Source organism: Dipodomys merriami, unplaced genomic scaffold (genome assembly GCF_024711535.1).
Source record: "Dipodomys merriami isolate MVZ:Mamm:240054 unplaced genomic scaffold, mDipMer1.0.p SCAF_25, whole genome shotgun sequence".
Taxonomy (NCBI): domain Eukaryota; kingdom Metazoa; phylum Chordata; class Mammalia; order Rodentia; family Heteromyidae; genus Dipodomys; species Dipodomys merriami.
In genome coordinates, this window is record NW_027203937.1 from 4,069,302 (window position 1) to 4,090,336 (window position 21,035).

At 39.4% G+C, this 21,035-nt stretch overlaps 1 protein-coding gene across 1 annotated transcript in view; it reads left to right on the plus strand.

Moving 5' to 3' along the window:
- Positions 1-20,615, plus strand: part of Rab38 (RAB38, member RAS oncogene family) — a 75,425-nt gene extending 54,810 nt beyond the window's left edge. The window contains exon 3 of the mRNA XM_070034652.1: positions 18,820-20,615. Coding sequence (XP_069890753.1) covers positions 18,820-18,972 — 153 coding nt within the window. The 3' untranslated portion in view covers positions 18,973-20,615. The remainder of the gene's footprint in view (positions 1-18,819) is intronic.
- Positions 20,616-21,035: the final 420 nt, after the last annotated feature.

The following is a 21,035-nucleotide window of genomic DNA, read 5'->3' on the forward strand; positions in this document are numbered from 1 at the left end:
GGCACAATGTATCTACCTAATGATAAACTTTAAACATGACTAAGGGTGAAGTGATTACTTTAATATCTGCACTCTACAGGTGGAGGTAGGAGGATTGCAAGTTTGAAGCTCAACAGTGTTACCTAGTGAGGTCTATCTTACAAAAACAAACAAATTGGGCACTGATCCTAGTATTTAGGAGAATAAGAACAACAGGATTTCTTTCAAGGCCAGCCTGAGTAGAAGAGTTTACCAGAATCTATCTCCAAAATAACCAGGAAAAATCAGGGATGGGGGCATGACTCAACTAGTAGAGTTCCAGCTGAGCAAGCAAGCCAAGGAAGCCAAGAGTGAGGCACTGAGTTGAAGCCCCAGTACTGTCAAAAAAGAAATTCTTGGAGCTGGGTGCTGGTGGCTCATGCCTGTAATCCTAGCTACTCAGGAGGCTGAGCTCTGAGGATCCTGGTTCAAAGCCAGCCCAGGCAGGAAAGTCCATGAGGTTCTTTTTTTTTCTGTGAAATTCTTTTTCTTTTTAATTGTGAAAATACTGTACAGAGGGGTTACAATTACATGGCAAGATAATGAGTACATTTCTTATCAAGCATTGTTGCCTTCTCCTTTTGTTTCCCCTTCCTGTGAAATTCTTACCTCCAATATACCATCAGAAAACCGAAGTGGGTCTGTGACCTTGAGCTGAAGAGCTGGGGGACAGTGCCCAGGCCCAGAGGTCAAGCTCCAAAACTGCCAAGAAAAAACCCAACCAAACAAAACAAGAAATTCTTGTGAACTCTGTGTGTGTGTGTGTGTGTGTGTGTGTGTGTGTGTGTGTGTGTGTGTGTGTGTGTGCATGAACATTAAGCCTGTGGAGTGTAAGAGCTAGTGTAGGAGAAGAAGGGATGGTGAACTCACACTTTTTAGGGCATCGGGAGTTTAACAGGAATGAATAACCTGGACAGCTGGCAAAGTAGAGAATGCACATGTGCCAGTTAAAGACACTTAAACTTGAAAATGAATGAGTTAATTAATACCTATTGGTCCAACATAACACACTGTAGATTGCTCATTCATAATTTTTGAGACTTAGAAAGCAACAGTCATCAAGTTAAAAAAAAAACCCACTGGCTCACACCTATAATTTTAGCTATTTAAAGCTGAGATCTGAGGATCATAGCTGAAAGCCAGCCCAGGCAAGCAAGGCTATGAAATCTTATCTCCAATTAACCAGGAAATAAAATAGCCAGAATTGGAGCTATGGCCCAAGTTAGTAGAACTCAAGCTTAAAGGAGAAAAAAAAAATAAAGAAAGAGCAGGAGACTCTGAGTTCAAGCCCCAACTTTGACACATTTGCACAAAAACTGATCAATCCATAAAATAAGAAACCAGACTCCTCATGCTCTTTATAAGCATTTAGTAGAGGAATCTGTTAAGAGCAGAGATTCTGGGTTTGAGTCTGCCTCTACTTTTGACATCACTGGAACATCAGTGGTTCAATGGTAGTGGCTGAGGGATGCCATGGCAAATCAAGTGTGACTGTGTACCCCTGGGAAAATTCTTTAACCTTTGTTTAGTCATGGAACTTATTGTGGAGATTAATCTAGTTGACACAAGAAAATTATTTAAATGGTACCTGCCTTGTAATAAGTTGTCCACACTCATTATTACTTATTTTTGATAATGTATAGTTTAGTGAACCATCTCCATGCTGAGGTTAGGAATACATTACATTTAATGTCTTTAAAACACGACATAAGACAGAAAGTACACAGCAGTCTGTGTCAACTGAGATGGGTATAAAAATCCAGAGAGCATTTCACACAATTAAGGGGTAGCTACTCTGAAGATATATTTCCAGAAGCACGGAAGTATACAGGCAAGTAAGGGCTAGAAGGGAGGAGTGTGGTGGCACTGTGAGGTTCAGCAGCCTTTGTCATTGTAGGCATTCTGTGTATTTTCCCTTTCTTTGAAGAAGCTGGTGTAGGCTCTGTTGTTGTCTAATTCCCTTTTTCTTGAATACTTGGTGGTTCTCTGTAAACTTGTTGGGGGGTGAGGGGGTGTTCATGGCTGAAGTGAGGAACCAAAGGCTGGCTGGCTGGTGGAAGAAGATACTTGAGCAGATTAAGGAAGAGACCTCGTTGGTATAAGGTCCAGATTCTTAAGGGAAGAAGGTTTGAAAAGGACTTTGACATCTGAAAAGCGAAGGACTCAAGACTGAGAATATAACTCAGAGCAAGAGATCTTGCCTTGCAGGCCCCTATGTTCTATATTCAGCCTCACTGAAAATTAAAATTAAAGCTAGAGGACAGAGCTGAGGGCAAGTTATGCCAGGTATAGGTGAAGTATTCAAGGGACACAATCTTTCCAGCTGACTTTATTTCTGGACTTTCTGTACATCCCATTTTTCCATCCTGACAATGTGACTCTGAAAATCAGGAACAATATGGCTGTATGTGTTCTTCTAAGTGCCTGTTAGACTGAAGTCTAGCAGCTTTTAGACTTGGTTTCTCCACATCACTCTCCCTAGGTGTATCATTCTTTCATAGAGGAAACACAGCAAGCAGAAGGCTGCAGCTATTGCCTGTGGATGTGGCCTTGGATATAAAGAAAATGTTGGCACTAGATTGTAAGAGGACAGCCAGGATAAGAAAGATGGGAAATGCAACATTTGAGGGATACGAGTTTGAATCCAGGTTCTAACCTTTGCCATTTCTGTAACCTGCACTCCATGAACATTTTACTCATCTTCAAAAGGAGTGCAACAAACTGAGCACTGGTGACTCATGTCTGTAATGCTAGCTATTTGGAAGGCTGAGCTCAAGAAAATCATGGGTCAGGGCCAGCCCAGGCAAATATATGAAACCACATCCGCATCAATACCTGGGCGTGGTAACATGTGCCTCTCTCATCCTAACTATTAGGAAGCTAAAATTGTAAGGATCACATTTCCTGGGTAGCCTAAGCAGAAAAGTCCCTGAGACTCCATCTCACTGAAAGAAGATGTGTATCCCAGCTACAAATGGAAGAGAAAAACTAGAAGGATGGTCAAGAGTAATCTGGATAGGATGTGAGAATCAATCTCAAAAATAACCAGGGCAAAAATGGGCTAGAGGCCTAGAGGAATAGCTCAGAAGTAGAGTCTAGGAAATGCGAATTTCTGAATTCAAACTTCAGTACCTTCCACAAAATAAAATAAAACAACAGTTCATACCTCCACATCATTGTAGACATTAAGTGAGACATTGTAGACTTTAAGTGTTGTTCTCACATTCTGAGAACAACTACTAAGACCCAAGTTTGGTTAAAGAGAACCCTCCTAGCCCCAGCAGAAGTTCAGGACTTCAGTGGAAGATTGCAAATTCCCATAGGAAATGGAAGGGGTAAATGAAATTTGGGAAGAGATGAAATCAAGGAGGACAGAAACACTTAGCAGACCGAATACAGGTGTCCATTACACCAACACCCACATGAGGAATTAAAATATATGGAAAGCTAGAAAATGTTTGGCACTTAAGTGTTTGATAAACAAGTGCTGAATCTTCTCTAGAGTGAATTCTTAAACCTTGGCTCTGTGCAAATCTTGTGATAGTGGTGTTGTTTCTTCCCTAGCAGCATCTGCTCTAATTAAAATTTCACAGGGCTGAGGAATTTTATGCCCTAAACCTTGGAGCCTCTGGTACATTTGGTATTTTGTTTGAGGTTGATGTATTTGGAAAGATTATGTGAGGATATTTTTTTCTTTTTTTGCCAACTTCTAACTAGGCAGATGTGAAGGCTTTCTACTAGGGCTTTTACATTATGGTTTTACCCTCTCTGGCACTTGGGGTCAAAGATTAAATAATTTGCCACCTGACAGATGTTCTGAAGAGCTAATTAAAAACTGACAAGTACTCAGGACCTCAGATGGTTAGCTGTAAAGCTTTTCTCCATCAAAAGACCAGAATCACCACAGTTTCTCTGTATTAAATTATATTTCCAGAAACGTAACAAGAGCAACAAAAGAACAGTGTCTTAAAGACATTCTTGGTTATAAAAGTACATTTTAAATAGAGAATTTTTTAATGCCAGATTGGCTAGATCAAAGACTGGGAGGGGTCCCATGGCATTGTGGATTTGCAAGCTATTCAATGATATGAATATTCAATCAGAATTGAGAATTACAGATTTAGAAATCAGGCTCTTAAATCATTTCCATCCTGGGAGACATTTCAGTGCGATGCATGTGGGTCAAGGTAGGAACTGGTGTCATGTTTGCTTCGATGAAATGACTGATTGGCCAGGATCATGCTGTGCTTCAGGTGAGTTACTTAACCTTGTTGCTTCCTTACCTATCAAATGTGGCTATTCACTGGCTAATAGATTTATTTTTTATTTTTTATTGTGATTGATTACATAAATTTCACAAATTTCATAGTCTTGTGAGATAGTGATACTTAGTGAAAGTCACAAACACATTCTAACCTTCACAAGGCAAATTGTCATTATCATGATCTATAATGTCTGTGAATTCTCTGAGCTTTGACAATACAGCTATTTCTTCCACATTGGGTGATATATACATTTCTTTCCTTTTGCTTAGTGTTGGCTGTTTCCTCTATCCCTCTCATTCCCTCCCTCCCATATCTGCCCTTGAGTTGCTTAGTTCGTTTTCATCCATGTCCAGTTCAGCTAATGGGTCCCACTGTTGTGTTTTCCCATTTCCCTCTGTTTCTGTGTCCTCCTCCTAGTTTCCCTAAGATGTGCACATGTATACCATATATGTGGTCAGCAGCATGGGGTCATTTAGTAAAGATATGACAAGATGAGCGAAGGTCCTTTGTTTTTCAAGTCCTGTTTACTTCATTGTATCTCCTCACTTTTTGTATTTAATATCCACATGTCAGGGAGACCATGTGCTATTTGTCTCTTTGCTTACTTCAATCAAAACTATTTTTTCTAGTTCCATTAATTTCCCTGTGAATGCATTATTTTGTCCTTTCTCATGGCTGCATAATATTCCATTGTATGTAGGTACCACAATTTTTTGATCCATTCGTCTGTCGTAGGGCATCTGGGTTGTTTCCATATTTTGACTCTTGTGAATAGTACTGCGATGAACATGGAGGTGCATGTGTCCTTGTATCCTGGTTCCGGTTGCTCAGGGTAGATGCCTAGGAGTGGTATGGCTGGGTCATAGCTTTCTGAGGAGCCTCCAGACTGCTTTCCAAAGTGGTTGTATTAGTATATATTCCCACCAGCAGTTCAATAGGGTTCCTCTTCCTCTATATCCCCTCTAGCATTTGTCATTGCTGACATTAGGATGTGGGACATTATGATTGGGATAAGGTTGTATCTCAGGGTTGTTTTTATTTGCATTTTGTTTACAATCAGGGGTGGTAACAATTTTCTTATATGTGTTTCTTTGCCATTTTTACCTCTTCTTCTGAGAAGTATCTTTTTAGTTTCAATACCCATTTATGGTAATTGGTTTGTTAGGTTTGGGAGAGATTAGTTTCTTGAGACCCTTGTCTGATATATTGCTGGTAAATATTTTTCCCAATTAGTTGGCTATTTAGTTTGGTTGCTATGTCTTTAGCTGTGCAGAAAATTTTTATTTTAAGGTAGTGACATTTATCTAGTCTCACTCCAATTCGTTGTGACCCTGAGACTGTGTTCAGGAAGTTCCTGCCTGTGCCTATAAGTTCAAGTGTCTCTCTACTCTGTCCTGCAGTAGTTTCAGAGATTCAGGTTTAATGTTAAGGTCTTTAATCCACTTTGAGTTGATGTTAGTATATGGTAACAGGCTGGGGTCCACATTTAGTTTTCTGTATGTGGCCATCCAGTTTTCTCAGCATAGTAGTTGAAGAGGCTATACTTTTTCCACTGTATGTCTTTGGCTCCTTTGTCAAATATCAGCTGACTGTAAGCATGTGGTTTTATTTCTGGATCTTCTAATATATTCCATTTGTCTTTGGGTCTGTTTCTGTGCCATTACCAAGCTGTCTTTGTTATTATGGCTCGATAGTAGAGTTTGAAGTCCAGAATCGTGATCCCTCCCATGTTGTTGTTGTTGTTGTTGTTGTTGTTGTTGTTTTGCCTATAATTGTTTTGGCTATTCTAGGTCTTTTGTTGTCCCATATGAATTTTTGGAGTGTATTCTCTATTTCTGTAAAGTACATTATTAGGATTTTAATGGGAATTGCATTGAATTTGTATGTCAATTTTGGCAGTGTGACCATTTTCACTATATTGTCTGCCTATCCAAGAACATGGAAGGTCTTTCCATTTCCTTCAGTCCTCTATGATTTCTTTCTTTAAGTTTTTATAGTTTTCATTAAAGAGTTCCTTTATATCTTTGGTTAGGTTAATTCCTAATTTTTTTAAAGTTATTGTGAATGGGTTTTTTTCCTTGATTTCCCTTTCTGTTTATACGTTGTTGGTGTACAGGAAAGCGACTGATTTTTGTGGGTTAATTTTGTATACTGCTACTTTGCCGAAGTGGTTTATAAGTTCTAAGAGTTTGGCTTGGAGTTTTTGGGATCATTGGGGTATAATATAATGTAATCTACAAAAAGGGATAGTTTAACTTCTTCCATCCCTATGTGGATCCCTTTAATGTCTTTTTCTTGCCTTATTGCTCTGGCTAAGGATTCCAGAACTATATTGAAGAGGAGTGGTGTGAGTGGGCATCTTACTTTATTCCTGATTTTAGGGGAATTGGTTGTAGCTTTTCTCTGTTTAGTATAATATTAGCTATTGGTCTGTTGTATATGGATTTTATTGTTTTAAGGAATGTTCCTTCTATTCCTATTTTCTCCAGAGCTTTTAACATGAGTGAATGTTGTATTTTATCAAACCCTTCTCTACATCAATAGAGATAATTATGTGGTTCTTGACCTTGGATCTGTTGATGTGATGGATTACATTTATTGATTTATGTATATTAAAGCATCCCTGCATCTCTGGGATGAAGCCTACAGGATCGTAATGTGTGATTTTCTTTTTTATGTTTCTTGATTCTGTTGGCTAAAATTTTATTGAGGAGCTTTGCATCTGTGTTCATCAAGGAGATTTGTCTATAGTTCTCTTTTTGTTGTGTCGTTGCCTGGTTTGGAGATGAGTGTGATATCAGATTCATAGAATGAGTTTAGGATAGCTCCCTCCATTTCTATTTCTCAGAGAAGTCTGAGGAGTCTGGGTATTAGTTCCTCTTTAAAGGTTTTGTAGAATTCCGTAGTGAATCCAACTAGTCCTGGGCTTTTTCTTGTTGGAAGACTTTGGATTGCTTCCTCTATCGCATTGTAAGATATTGGCTTATTTAATTGATTTATTCCTTCTTGGTTCAGTGTGGGCAATTTGTGTTTCTCTAAAAATTCATCCATTTCTGCTAGGCTTTCCTTCCTTAGTGAGTATAGATTCTGGAAATAATTCTTTAAAATTATTTGGATGTCTTTGGTATTTGCTGTAATGTTTCCTGTGGCAGGCCTGATCTTATTGATTTAGGTTTCCTCTCTTCTTTTTTTAGTTAATTTTGCCAGAGATCCATCAATTTCTTTTTTTTCAAAAAAACAGCTTTTTATTAATTTTATTTATAGTTTTCATAGTCTTTACCTCATAAATTTCAGCTCTTATTTTGGTTATCTCACTCCATCTAGTAACTTTGAGTTTAATTTTTTTCTTGCTTTTCTAGCAGTTTTAGTTACATCATGAAATCCTTTACTTGATCTGTCTCTATTTTCTTGATGTGTGCACTGAGAACAATAAATTTGCCCTTCAGGACTGCTTTTGCTGTGTCCCACAGGTTTCTTTGTGATGAGTGTTCATTTTCTCTGAATTGTAGGAACTTTTAAGTTTCTTCTTTAATTTCTTCTGTTACCCAGGTGCTGTTCAATTTCCATGTATTTCTGTAATTTCTAGAGTATGCTTTGTTATTGAGAACTAGCTTAATTCCATTGTGGTTGGATAGAATATAGAGGATTATGTCAATCCTCTTCTATTTGCTTAAATCCCTAGTATGAACTATGATATGGTCTATTTTGGAGAAGGATCCATGGCCTCCTGAGAAAAATATGTACTGGATTGTTGTAGGGTGGGAAACTCGGTAGATGTCAATTAATTCCACTTGAGATATGGCATCATTTAATTCAGAGGCTTCTTTGTCAGTCCTCTGGTTGGTAGACCTGTCCTTTGGTGAGAATGGAGTATTAAAATCTCCTAGTATTATTGTATTTGGATCTATTTTATTCTTTTAAGTCTGAGAATATTTGCTTAACATATTTGGGTGCACCAATGTTTGGGGAGTATAAATTGATAATGGTAATATCTTCTTCTTGGATTGTGCCCTGTATTAATATGTAGTGTCCTTCTTTGTCTTTTTATATTGATTTTAATTAAAAGTTTATTTTGTTGGATATCAGAATGGCAACTCCTGCCTTCTTGCTGGGAGCATTTATATGGTAGCTCTTCCTCCATTCCTTCACTTGGAGTTTGTTTTTATCTTTGGCTGTGAGATGGGTCTCTTGAAGGCAACAGATGGATAGGCCGTGTTTTCTGATCCAAACTGCAAGGGTTTTTCTTTGGATTGGTGAATTGAGCCCATTAATATTTATGATTATTATAGAGAGATGCATTGTCTTTTATGTCATTGTCCTGCTTACTTAAGTTTTTCTTCTTTCCTTTCCTCCTGTACTTACTTAGTTGGACTACTAGTGATGTGGATCCCTGATCTTTATTGTTTTCTTGATGGTGTTTTCACCCTTTTAATATTCTTTGAAGTGATGGTTTATTATTTATGAATTCATTTAGTTTTTCTTTACTATCAAAAATGTTAGTTTCTCCATTGAATGTGAATGCTAGCTTCTCTGGGTATACCAGTCTGGATTGATAGTTTTTGGTTCTCAGGGCTCTAATGGTACACTCCCAGCTTTCCTTGCATTCAGTGTCTGTCTGGAGAAATCTGCTGTGATTCTGATTTTTTCCATTATAATATAGCTCCTTTGTTTTTGCTGCATGCAAGATTGTTTATTATTTAGAGCTATCCTTTATATTATCATGTGCCTAGAAGTGTTCCTCCTGGGATCCTGTTTGTTAAGTATTATATATGCTTCTGTTACAAAGGAAAGATTTTTCTTTTTTAAGATTTGGGAAATTTTCGGTGATAATCTTATTGAATAGGAATTGCATTCTTTTATTCTGTTATCCCCCACCTTCATCCACCCAAATTGTATGAAGGTTAAATTTTTTGGCACTGTCTGCTTGTTCTTAACTTCCCTTTTGCATAGTTTAAGTGATTTTTCTATATCTGTGACTTTTTTTCTCAGCTGCTGCTTTTTGTCTTCCATACCTGATACCTTATTTTCCATTTCATTCATTCTGTTAACTAGGGCTTCCATTGTAGTTTGCATGGAGGAAATCGAACCATTTTTTGCTTCTATGTTGGTTCTCAGAGTATTAATCTCATCTCTTAGCAAGATGTGTACTGCATCTATCTTTGAATGCATTTATTTGAAATCTTGTATCTCTTTTGATAATCTATTTCTTTGTTCTTTACATTTCTGATCTATTTCTCACTTCAATTCTTGAGTCATTGCCTCTAACATCTCTTGGATGTAGCATTTGTCTTCCATTTCTGTTTTGCTTTCACTAGGGCTCTTCCCTGGGTGTCTGCTGGCTTTTGGAGGTGGCTTGGTATCTTGGCTATTGATGAATCTTGTAATTTTTCACTGTGATTTTCAAATGGGAATTCAGGGATTATTGGAGTTCAGCCCCAACCTCTGACTGTTTTGGTCATTAGCTGTTTTGGTCATTAGCTTGGTTCAGGGTTGGTTCCTGGATCAATTGATGAAGCTCGCTCTTGTTTCTGGGTTAGCTGAGAGTGTCTTTACCTGGTCTCGGTTCTGTAGAGGGAGAGGCCAACCTCCAGCTGCTAGGCTGACCCATGTAAGACTCTCAACTGTCTGCTGGAATTCACAGGCAGTTCCTGCCTTCCAGCCAAGGACTAAACAACTTAGAAAGTCCATGCTGCCTCCCAGGGGTGCCCTTGGCAAGACTGGGTGGGCTGGGTGCATTCTCTCAGTTGCCTGAGACCACTATGAGTTCCTGACTATAATCAGGTGCTGGTGCTGGTGGCCTGAGTTGTCCAATCCCCAGGATTGGATACACAGGCAAGGCTCTGGTGGATTTGGGGTTCTGGTTCTCTCACCTGGACACACAGATCTTTTGCCATCTTGGGCAAGGTTCCTAGGGAGTGCATTTCCTTGCTTTCCACCCTCTGCTGAGGCATGTGCTCAGCTTCTGACTTCAATCGGGACAGGTGGTTATGCAGCTTAGGCACCTGATCCCCAAGGCTGGCCCTGGCTCCCAGTCCCTGGCCTGGAACACACTGTTTGGGCTCAAGTGGGACATGTGCCGCTGGGTTTCCCATGTGGGAACAGCTCTGTTTTTCTGTTTTTCCACCACTGGCTGCTGTGACCTGCAGGTGCTGTTCCCAGCTTGAGCGTTTAAGCTCCCCTCCATGGCATTCTTGCTCAAACCTGGTAGACTGGGTGTGCTCCACAGGCTGGTTGGACGCTTGCACAGTTCCCAGTTTTAGTAAAAACCTGTAGTCCAAGTGGTAGGGGGAAGAATCTGAGTCAAGCTCTGAGGTTTACTGCCAGCACTGGTCTACTGCATTTCACATTCATTGAGATGATTGTGGGCTGGGCTGGGTGGTGGTGGTGGTTCCGAGTCTGTGTTTCACACCATCTCTGCCTCTGTTTATGCTGTCTGGGTTTAGACTGGGGGGTGGGGGTTTGCGTGTCTCCTTTGGACCACTGTGGTTTAGGTGGCCAGGCGGCTTTGGCGGGATGGCAAGGAGCCTCTCTGCCAGTGAGGGGTGGGGGAGGGGGTCTTTGTGAAGTTTCTGAGTGAGGTTTTTGCTATGTTTGCACTCTCCAGGTCAACATCAGCACCTTGAGAGTCTTCTATGCTGGCATTCTACAGATGACCCATTGTGGTTCTGGGGTCTCCGCCCTGCCGCAGCTGTGGGGCAAAGTGACTTTGGTGGGATGGTGCAGGCCGCTTCACCAGTGAGGGATAGGGTAAGGGTCTTTCTGCAGGTTCTGAGCTCCAAGTTTTCCCTTTTTACAATCACTGGGTCCAGCATGGGCACCTTGGGAGTCTTCTGTGCTGGCATTCTACAGATGACCCACTGTGATTCTGGGGTATCTGGCAATCCTGGGCCTGGCTGGGCCAGTTTGGTGTGGAGTTGTGTCAGAAAGAGGTGGAAGAAGGATCTTCATACTTTTCTCTTTTGTATTTTTTTCCTTTTTTTTCACCTCCTGTTTTTCTCTGGGTGTTCACCTTTTGCTGTTATCGGTCTCTTGGGGAAACTGAGCAATGGAACTCAAACTTTCTGTTTGGTTGGAGAGAGCTGTGGTGTTTCCCTACTGTTCAGTTGCCATCTTGGCCCCCTTGGTTAATTGATTTTTATGAAGAGTGCATGTGACTATTAGTTCATAAATACAACCCTTGCTTCACTCTGGTAGTCACTACCATTTGTCTTCAGTAAAATGTGTTAGAAACTTTAAGCGTTTCCTCTGGTTTACTTGTTGATATAAATAGAATGATTTCTAGCATCAGCAGCAGGAAAGTACACATCAACCTTAAGCAGTCATCAGAGTAGACCCGTCTTGTCCCAGTGCAGATATGTGATTAAATTCCAGCCAGAGCCAGGCTGAGTGGTTGTGACTTGGCAGTCACAAGATGTGTAAATTACCTTTCTTGCTGACAATGCTCCTAGGGATGTTGTTGCTACTTTTGATCATTAATACAAATAAGAGTCTCCAGGTAATATTTTATTCTTTAGTCAACAGCTCTGTTTTTCTACACAGTCACTTAGAAAATATCAGCCTGGCTGTGTTTACTGTTAGGTCTGTCCAGGAGAATAGCCCCTCCCCTTTCTCTTCCCCTGCCTAAAACCAGTAGTCACCTGACTGTCAATCACCTGATTGTGAGTCAACAAAGGACCCCAGACTCTGAGGTTATATCCACTGAGGTCATTTCCTGTATCTCCTTGGTTACACTTTTCTCAGACAGTGAGAGGTTTCCCCAGGCCCTGAGAGCACTTCTGCATCTGCTGTGGTCCCGCCTCCTGCCTTTCTCTATGTAATCTGACTCAACTTGAGTCCCCCCCCCATTCTATTTTTCTTTCCCCCTTTTTCCGCACACCTCCATCTCATGCAGGCCAGCAGTTTGCTCTTCCCCCAATAAACTCTTTTCTGCCTGATGTCGTAGTTTCCTTTCCAGCAAACCTTACATTTACCTAAGTGCCAAGTGAGTCAGTCCATTATGTCAGAATTTAATTGCCCAAAGGGCCTGGAGCCTACAGTTTTATCAAAGTCTGATTGTCCATTCTACCCTTGGTACAGGAAGTGAGAGATTTTACTTTGTATTTCTATTTTGTTCCCAGTAAAGGCCCTTTGTCTATGACTTCAACAATGAACAACAACAAAGAAAATTGAGAGAAGCTACACATGGTGGTAAATGCCTATAATCTGAGCAGTCAGGAAGCAGTTTTAAGAAGATTGGGAGTTCCATGCTAGCCCTGACAAACAGTGGTGCAACACTATATCCAAAATAAAAGGGCTGGTACATAGTTCAAATGATAAATTGTTTTCTTAGCATGCACAAGGTTCTGGGGTAAATCACCAGCCCTGAACTGAAAGAAAAGAAGGAAGGAAAAAAGGATGGAAGGAAGGAAGGAAGGAAGGAAAAAAGAAAGGAAAGGGAGAAATTCCAGGCCAACTATATTTGTCATTACAAATCAGACGTGCCAGAGGCTGAGGTCCTGATTGCTTGCACCCGTGCTTTTCATGCTTGCACCCAATGCCCTGTCTATTTAAGGGAGCTGAAATAAAGGTCCAGATTCAAACTTGTGCTTTATCCACAATTTTTTTGGGGGGTCCAGTTGTGGGGCTTGTACTTGGCCTGGGCGCTGTCCCACAGCTCTTCAGCTCAAGGCTAATGCTCTACCACTTGAGCCACAGCACCACTTCCGGCTTTTTTCTTTTTGCTTATGTGGTGCTGAGGAATCAAACCCAGGGCCTCAGGCATGCAAGGCAAGCGCTCTACCACTGAGCCACCTTCCCAGCCCAACTTGTGCTTTAAACATCACACATCTCCCTTGTTATTTTGTAGTAAGCATGTGGTTAATATTACTATTCAGTACTTTCCCTGTGTTCACAACTGATCCTACCACTGACTTGTGTGACTTGGGGTTAGCCACTTATCCCTTCTCTGACTCAGTTTCCTTAGATTCATGATGAAGACATATACTATACACATGATTATGTTCTTCTGAGCATTAAATGGCAAGATGATAAAAACATTTGTAGGGGGTGTATGCCATGCCTTTCATATGTTTTAAGTGATTAAAAAATCACTGGTAAGGCTGTTTTCTTGATTACAGATTAAGAAACTAAAGCACAAAGTGGTCAGAGTAACTTTCCAAGGTCATCTAAGCAGAAGGCGAGGAAGGAAGAGATAGGTCATGACTGGGCTGGGAAGGTTGCTCAGTGGTAGAGTGCTTACCTTGCATGCCAGAGGCCCTGGGTTTGATTCCTCAGCACCACATAAGCAGAAACAAAAAGAGTCGGAAGTGGCGCTGTGGCTCAAGTGGTAGAGTGCTAGCCTTGAGCTGAAGAGCTGCGGGACAGTGCCCAGGCCCAGAGTTCAGGCCCTATGACCAGACCCCCCCCCCCAAAAAAAAAATAGGTCATCTAAGTAGAAAGTGAGAAAGAGAGAGATAGGTCATGACTCCAGACCTGTGGTTTGAACCTCATATCCTTTGCCTTTTCATCCTTTGTCTATGGTAAGATTGTGGCATATAAAAGCATGAAGTCTTTGTGTATGTGTGCTGGTTCTGAAGCTTGACCACAGAGCCTTGGCACTGTCCCTTAGCTTTTCCTCTCATGGCTAGTTCTACCAGTTGAGCCACAGCTCTACTTCTGACTTTTTTTTGGGGGGGGGGACTATGGATTGATCAATTGGAGATAAGAGCCTCATGGACTTTCTTATCCAGTGTAGATTTAAATTTGAATCCTCAGATCTCAGCTTCCTAAATAGCTAGGTGTAAGCTATCATCACCTGGCTCTCTTATAAACTTCCTAGCCTGAAACAGGCATTTTGTTTTGGCAGGGAGCATCCTACATGCATGCTAAATGGTCACTAAGTACTTACCAATGTCTAGATTAAGAGAATGTTCCAAATGTCTGTGTGGTCTTGCCTTCTAATGAATTTGTATAGTATTGCTTTAATGGCACTTGACCTGCAGAAACATCTGATAAGTTTTCCAGATACTGTGATAATTAAGACAGTTGAAGCCATTTCTAAACCCTATATTGCTTTGTTGTTCATAAAAGTTTTCTAATATAAGATGATGCTAATGAAATGAACTCCAAGATAGGGACACAAGAAATTTTATCTTTCTTGCTGTTGTTTTGAATATATTTACAATGTACTATGTAAATTTTTTTGTTTCTTTTGTATGTTCTTCCCCCATGGTATAACCCCTGTTTTCACTGTATTTGATTCTCGTGCCCTGTATCTTTTTTATAAATTTTTCTAATTTGGGGAGGGGAAGGGAAATAACAAAATACTGAAATAAGGATACAAGTTGACCCATTGTAACAATGAGATGTACAAGACACTATGTTGAAAATGAACTTTAAAACTTCTGGGGGGGGAGGGAAGGAGGAGGTGGGGAGGGAAGGCATGGTAGGGGAAAACAAAGGACGCGGTAACACTGGTCAATAGGAAATGTACTCATTACCTTACTCATGTAACTAACCCCTCTGTATAGTATCTTTACAATAAAAAATATATATTTAAAAAAGTTTTCGGGGGGGAGGGGATGGGAAGGGAGATAGGAGGGGATGGGAAGGGGAAACAAAGGAATAGGCAACAATGCTTGATAAGAAATGTACTCATTACCTTGCCCATGTAATTTTAACCCCTCCATATGGTATTTTCACAATAAAAAAATTAAAAAAATAAAGTTGCATAAGTTCAAAAAGTTAAAAAAAAGTTTTCTAATGTGTAAGCTTACTCCTGGGATGAGACTTCTTTTATTATCTTTATCTCTGTATGCCTCATACTTAGGGAAATCTAAATTACATTGGTTAAAAGAATGAATGAGGCTTAGTACCATGATTGACTACTTCATTGTCAAAGGAGATTCACCATACATTGGCTGTTTCCTTTATCTGGAACTATTTTTACTAAAATGATTTTGCTAGTTCTAACCAACAAAGTCATCTTAGTAAGCTAAACTATTGGCTTTTATTTGTCTTTCTTATAATAGTAATGGATTTTTATTAAATGGCCAATAGTAGCTTTTACTTACCCATTAACACACTTTCAAATTTGTACATTAACAAAAGAAACTCTTATTTAACTGACATGTTAATACATGAGATTTTTAAAAATACTATTGGCAAATCTAACTTACATTTTATGTGAAGTAGGGGCTTTTTAATGATTGAAACTTGTTTTTGTCACATAAACATTTTTATTATGATAATAAATGAACTGGAATGAAATTGAGATTTCTTTAGTATTTATTGGGTCTAATGCTATATAGTTTAATAACAAATAGAACTTCTGTTAATTAATTTTTTTTTTTTTTGGTCCGGTCATGGGGCCTGAACTCTGGGCCTGGGTGCTGTCCCTCAGCTCTTCAGCTCAAGGCTAGCGCTCTACCACTTGAGCCACAGCGCGACTTCAGGCTTTTTTCTTATGTGGTGCTGAGGAATCTAACCCAGGGCCTCAGGCATGCAAGGCAAGTGCTCTACCACTGAGCCACCTTCCCAGCCCCCTGTTAATTAATTTTGAAAAGGCATACAGCTTGGTAAGAAACAGTGACACAAGTCAAATACAATTAGGAGCTCTGGCTTGCCAATCCACTTGTTTTGAATGGTCTGTAGTCTTTCTAAACTGAATATTTCTTACCTGCTAACACATGATAATTTCTCCTGTTTGGCATTTGGGGTGAGTTTTATTGCTGCCTCTCCTCAACACACAAGCCACAATGAGAAAGCATTGTTTATTAACTACTAAGGAGGTACCTTAAAGTTACCCCAGTTCAGGGCTATCATGAGAAATGCTGGCCTATATGTTTGAGACCTGGAGTGGAAGGAGAGGTTACCTGTTCCCACTGATCTCAGGAATAAGTCTTCACCTATGCCACATTATTGTGTGGAGGTCAAGTCATTCACCTGTGGCAGCATGGTAAGAAGAAGAGGAGAGGAAGAAAGTGTGCTGTTAGAGCATAGGTGTTTTCCCAAAGGGGGTTGGGGATTGGGGCACAAGTGCTGCTATTCTCTGCCCCTGCAGTAAGGTGGATACTTAAGTTGAAGTAAGAAATAGCCCGTCTGCACCCAAACTCAACAAAACCAATAGGACCCAAAACTAATCTTAACTGGGTAGTGTTTTAAATATGATGCAAGGCTATGTCTATAAAGTGTCTGAGACATTCCTCTTATCAAGATGCTAATGACACTACATCCTGTCAAGAAAAGCAAGCTTTTCCTAGGTAATTGCTATAACCCTTTTTTTAATTGAAGAAGTCAAGGCTCTGAGACAGGAACATAATTCCAGCATAAAAGCCATTAGCTAACATAGCAACAAGCTAAAAGGTGGTCAGATCTTTACCTTGTTTTGGATTTAGAAAACCTCAAATCCTTTCACTAATGCTCTTTAGAGCAGAGAAAAATAATCAAGTTGTTGTCTGAGATTCCTGAGTCATATTGTACTTTCATCACGGATATAGTGTACTTTCATTCACAGGTGAATTAAGGATAAGAGTATGTGAATGAACATTTTCAGCTAATGCCATTAACCATGGATGCACTGGCAAACCATCACTACCTCGTATATTTTTCTTTGTTTTACAGTACTGGGCCTGAACTCTAGGCTTCACACTTTCACTTTTTGTTTTTGTTTTGTTCACTGCTTGCACCTAAATCATGTCTTCAAATTCTGGCTTTTTGCTTATTAGAAATAAGAAAGATGGGTACAGCTGGTTCAGACTTGTAATCTTAACAACTCAGAAGGCTGAGATCTGAGGATTTTAGTTCAAAGCCAGTCCAAGCAGGAAAGTCTGTGAGACTCTGGTTTCAATTAACCAACAAAGAGCTGGAAGTCAGCTGTGGATCAAACAGTAAAGTGCCAGGCTTGAGCTAAGACACTCAGAAATGGTGCCCAGGTTCATGCCTCATGACTGGTATAAAAGAAAGAAAAGAAAAGAAGAGAGAAGAAAAAGGAAAGAAAGAAAGAAAGAAGGAAAAAGAAAGGAGGGAGGGAGGGAAGAAGGAAGGAAGAAGAAAGAAAGAAAAAGAAACAAAGAAAAAACAGGAGAAAGACAGAAAGATGAAAACTTGTCTGTGCAGATGGGCTTCAAACTGAGATTCTTGGATTTCAGCCTCTTGAGTAGCTAGGATTGTAGGTGTGAGCCATCCATGCCTGGCTCCTACTTTTTTTTTTTAATATTATGACTTCTTGCAATGACCTTAAAACCTAAATCAACAATTTTGACACTCATACAAAAATTAGCAATATATAATTCTACTTCAGATTGATTGACAAGATACAATAGTAAAATAATTTGACAAAAGAAAGCTTTATTTTTCTTTATATTTAGTATATGAAAATGCATCAAAGAATGTCTAGAAGTTGTGATTAAAACAATAAAATTTAAGGGATAGTGGGAGAACAACAAAGGAGGGGGTAAAGATGCTCGACAAGAAATGTACTAATGACCTTACTCATGTAACTGTAACTCCTCAGTACAGCATCTTTACAATAAAATAAATTTTAAAAAACACAATAAAATTAGATGATACTGCAGATCTTCACTTTAAGACATTTTATTTGAGCAAAGATGTTTCCATTTTTGTGCACTGGTAGTAAATATTCTGTGTTTTGACTTTCTGATGAGTAGAAAAAAGATAATGTATTTTATCATATTTTAGATTCAAGTTCTTGCTCCATATTTTCCTTAAATTAAGTTTTATTTTGTTCCTGAAACTAGATCACATGTCTGATTTCAAATTTTTCCTTTAAAGAGTCGGGATAATGTCATAATAGATGGCTTCAAATCTCAATGGCTTAACACAACATGGTCATAATTCTCACACATACTATTTGTGTCATAGTGAGTTGATTGGGATATTTATTTATATTTGATCCTTACTAAGAGACCAAGGCCAAAAGAATTTTCATTTCAGTGTTTCTATGATAGCAGATATTGAGCGGGGCGGGAGGGGGGGGAGGAAGGAGGAAGGGGAGGAGGTTGAGGAATGGAACTGTGGCCACTTCTTGCATTTCATTGGCCAACAGAGTCACATGACCATGTACACCTACCATTTGACTGGAAGACAAAGAGCCAGAAATATTTGTTAAAATACAATTGCTGTGAAAAGTATCCCATTACTTCTATTTTCTATCAAGGTCACAATAGGAATATGCAACAGAAGGCAATTATAAACTATGTTGGACTGAAATTCTCATTTCTTGTACAGTATTATGCTGTAATACAGGATAAGTTAAACTAAGAGAATTGACCTCTACCAAATTCAAGCTACAAATGAATCTTAGCAAACAATATTGCCCCCATTTGACAAAATATAGTACACATATATGTGAGGTACTAAAAGGTAGAATTCTTTGAAGGAAAAAAAAGTAGAAATAAGAGGATACATGGATATTGATTGGTTAGAAAGGAATTTGAAGTGACTTGTTAAAAAATACTGTTCTTCCTTTACATCTGAGACTCTATTGAGACTATCTTTATGATACTAAATAAGAAAATCTGTTTTGCTTTCTCCTTAGGAAAATATAAACATTGATGAAGCCTCCAGGTGCCTGGTGAAGCACATACTTGCTAATGAATGTGACCTAATGGAGTCCATTGAGCCTGACATCGTGAAGCCTCATCTCCCCTCACCCAAGGCCGTCAGCTGTTCCAGCTGTGCTAAATCCTAGGAGGGTCCTATGCTGGCATATGACAGACATAATCCCATGATCTCATGAATTATGCCTCCATTTGTACCATTTTGGGTAAACCAGGTGAGGGAAACACACGTGCCAAGCCAAAGATCTATGCCTGTACCTTTTCTGTAAGAGAAATAGTAAGTGCTCTTTTTTAATGTTCTCCCACCATCCACACAGTGTTTACACACTTTGAAAACAGTCTGTTACAAAATTCTCTTGACCTGCAGAGCACAATTTTGCAACATCAGCCCTGGTATTTGCTCTTTTAAATCAACAAAGTTGTCCAGATTTAAAGAGAAAGTGGATAAGAGCAAACCAGCTGTCAAGTTAAGCATTGGCGTTTGCCTTTGTCCTGGTGTGTCTTTGTTCAGATTTCAATGTGTTCTTTGATGGTCTGGCAGGCTTGTTAAAGAGAAATGGTATTCTCTTCAGAGACAACCTCCATTCTTGGCAGAACTAAGTGTTGTGTATGATTTAGCTCTTCAGAGTCATGTCCACAGCCTCCTGTGCTTTTGTTGCCTTCATTCCCATTGTGTGCCCCAAATGCTGTGCTGGTTTACCTGTAGGTGCCTTTCTTCTGGCTTTCTCAGACTCAAGCTGTGGGACTCTTCTATATATGTAAGATGTATTATACATATTTTCACAAGTGAGAAATAAAACTTTGAATGTTGCTGTTTCTCTATTTATGAAAGTGCTTTAAATTCCTTAGTGTGCTGAATGTTTTCTTTTTTTCTTTTTTTTTGACAATGTGTATTTCTCCAAATTCATTTCTAAATTTTATTTCTGAAAGGAGAGAAGAAATGATGCCAAGTGTATTCTAACTGCATCATATCCATTTTTTGGCTATCAAAGCAAGCAGCATATGTATATTTGTTTGTTGTTAATATGAGGAATATACCCTCAGGTACTCTGACCCAGAAATTGCTGGATGAGGCAACATAAAGAAACAACATGCACAGTATTGCCTAGCCATGCTGCACTGGCAGATATAGTTTTTGTACATATTTTTTGTGTTTATGTAGAACTAGGGCTCGAACCCAAGGCCTAGGCATGCTAGTCAAACACTATCACTTCAGCCACATTTCCAAGCTAGTGTTTTTAATTGCATATTTCCCACTAATAACCATATTATACTCAGAGGCCATTTGTAATAGATATTTTTTCAGTATCCTCTTATATAATCTTTAAAAAATTGTATTTTTATTTCTGAACAGGCCTTTGGGGGAAAAGTGTGTTAAATATACTTTCCAGCTAAATGTTTCCTAACTTATAATTATTTTTAACTATTCTCCTTAGGAGAGACTTAAATAGCACTCTAACCACAAGCCCACTATTATGTTCTCTTGACTCTCACTGTGTCTGTAAGCACCAACTACCAGGCTTCCTGTTATTTGCAGGCCAGCAACTCCAGGGAGTTAACATCTCTTGGAGTCAGGAGCAGATCTCAATTGGTAGTAATAATGAAGGTTGCTTGTTCCTCAGAAAGGGTAATTCTGAGGCATGCTCTGTGGAACCTCAAAGGCCCCTAGGGGGATAAAATCCCTGGTTCCTATGGGGCAATCTTCCTAATTTAAGCCACCCTCAGCTGGCTTTCTTTCTTTCCATTTCTTATCTCTTTACTCTTTTATTAGTGCTTCTCCGATTTGCCTTTCAAATAAATCAAATTCACTTAAATCCTTGAGTTGGGTTTTCTTATGGAGCCATTTAACCTCAGTTAAGACAGAGCTGGTCCTCAGAAACAGGTCGTTAGTATCAGCCTCCTTAATTCTATCATTCATCACCAAGGTGACAGCAAGTACTTGCTGGTACATAGCATTGTAGAACTATAGCACTATAATTATGGTTATTCTCCTTTGGAGAAGAAAATAATAAAATTCAAACAGAAGAAAATGCTAGAGCATTTGAAAGATGATATTGTGGAGTTAGTTGACTGTCTTAAGAAACCTAGGAGTGAGATGCTCTTCCTGGCAGCAGTTAATCAGTTTTTAAATAAGATACCAAAAGCATGGGCTACAAAAACAAATGTAGACAAATGGAATAATATCAAACTAGCA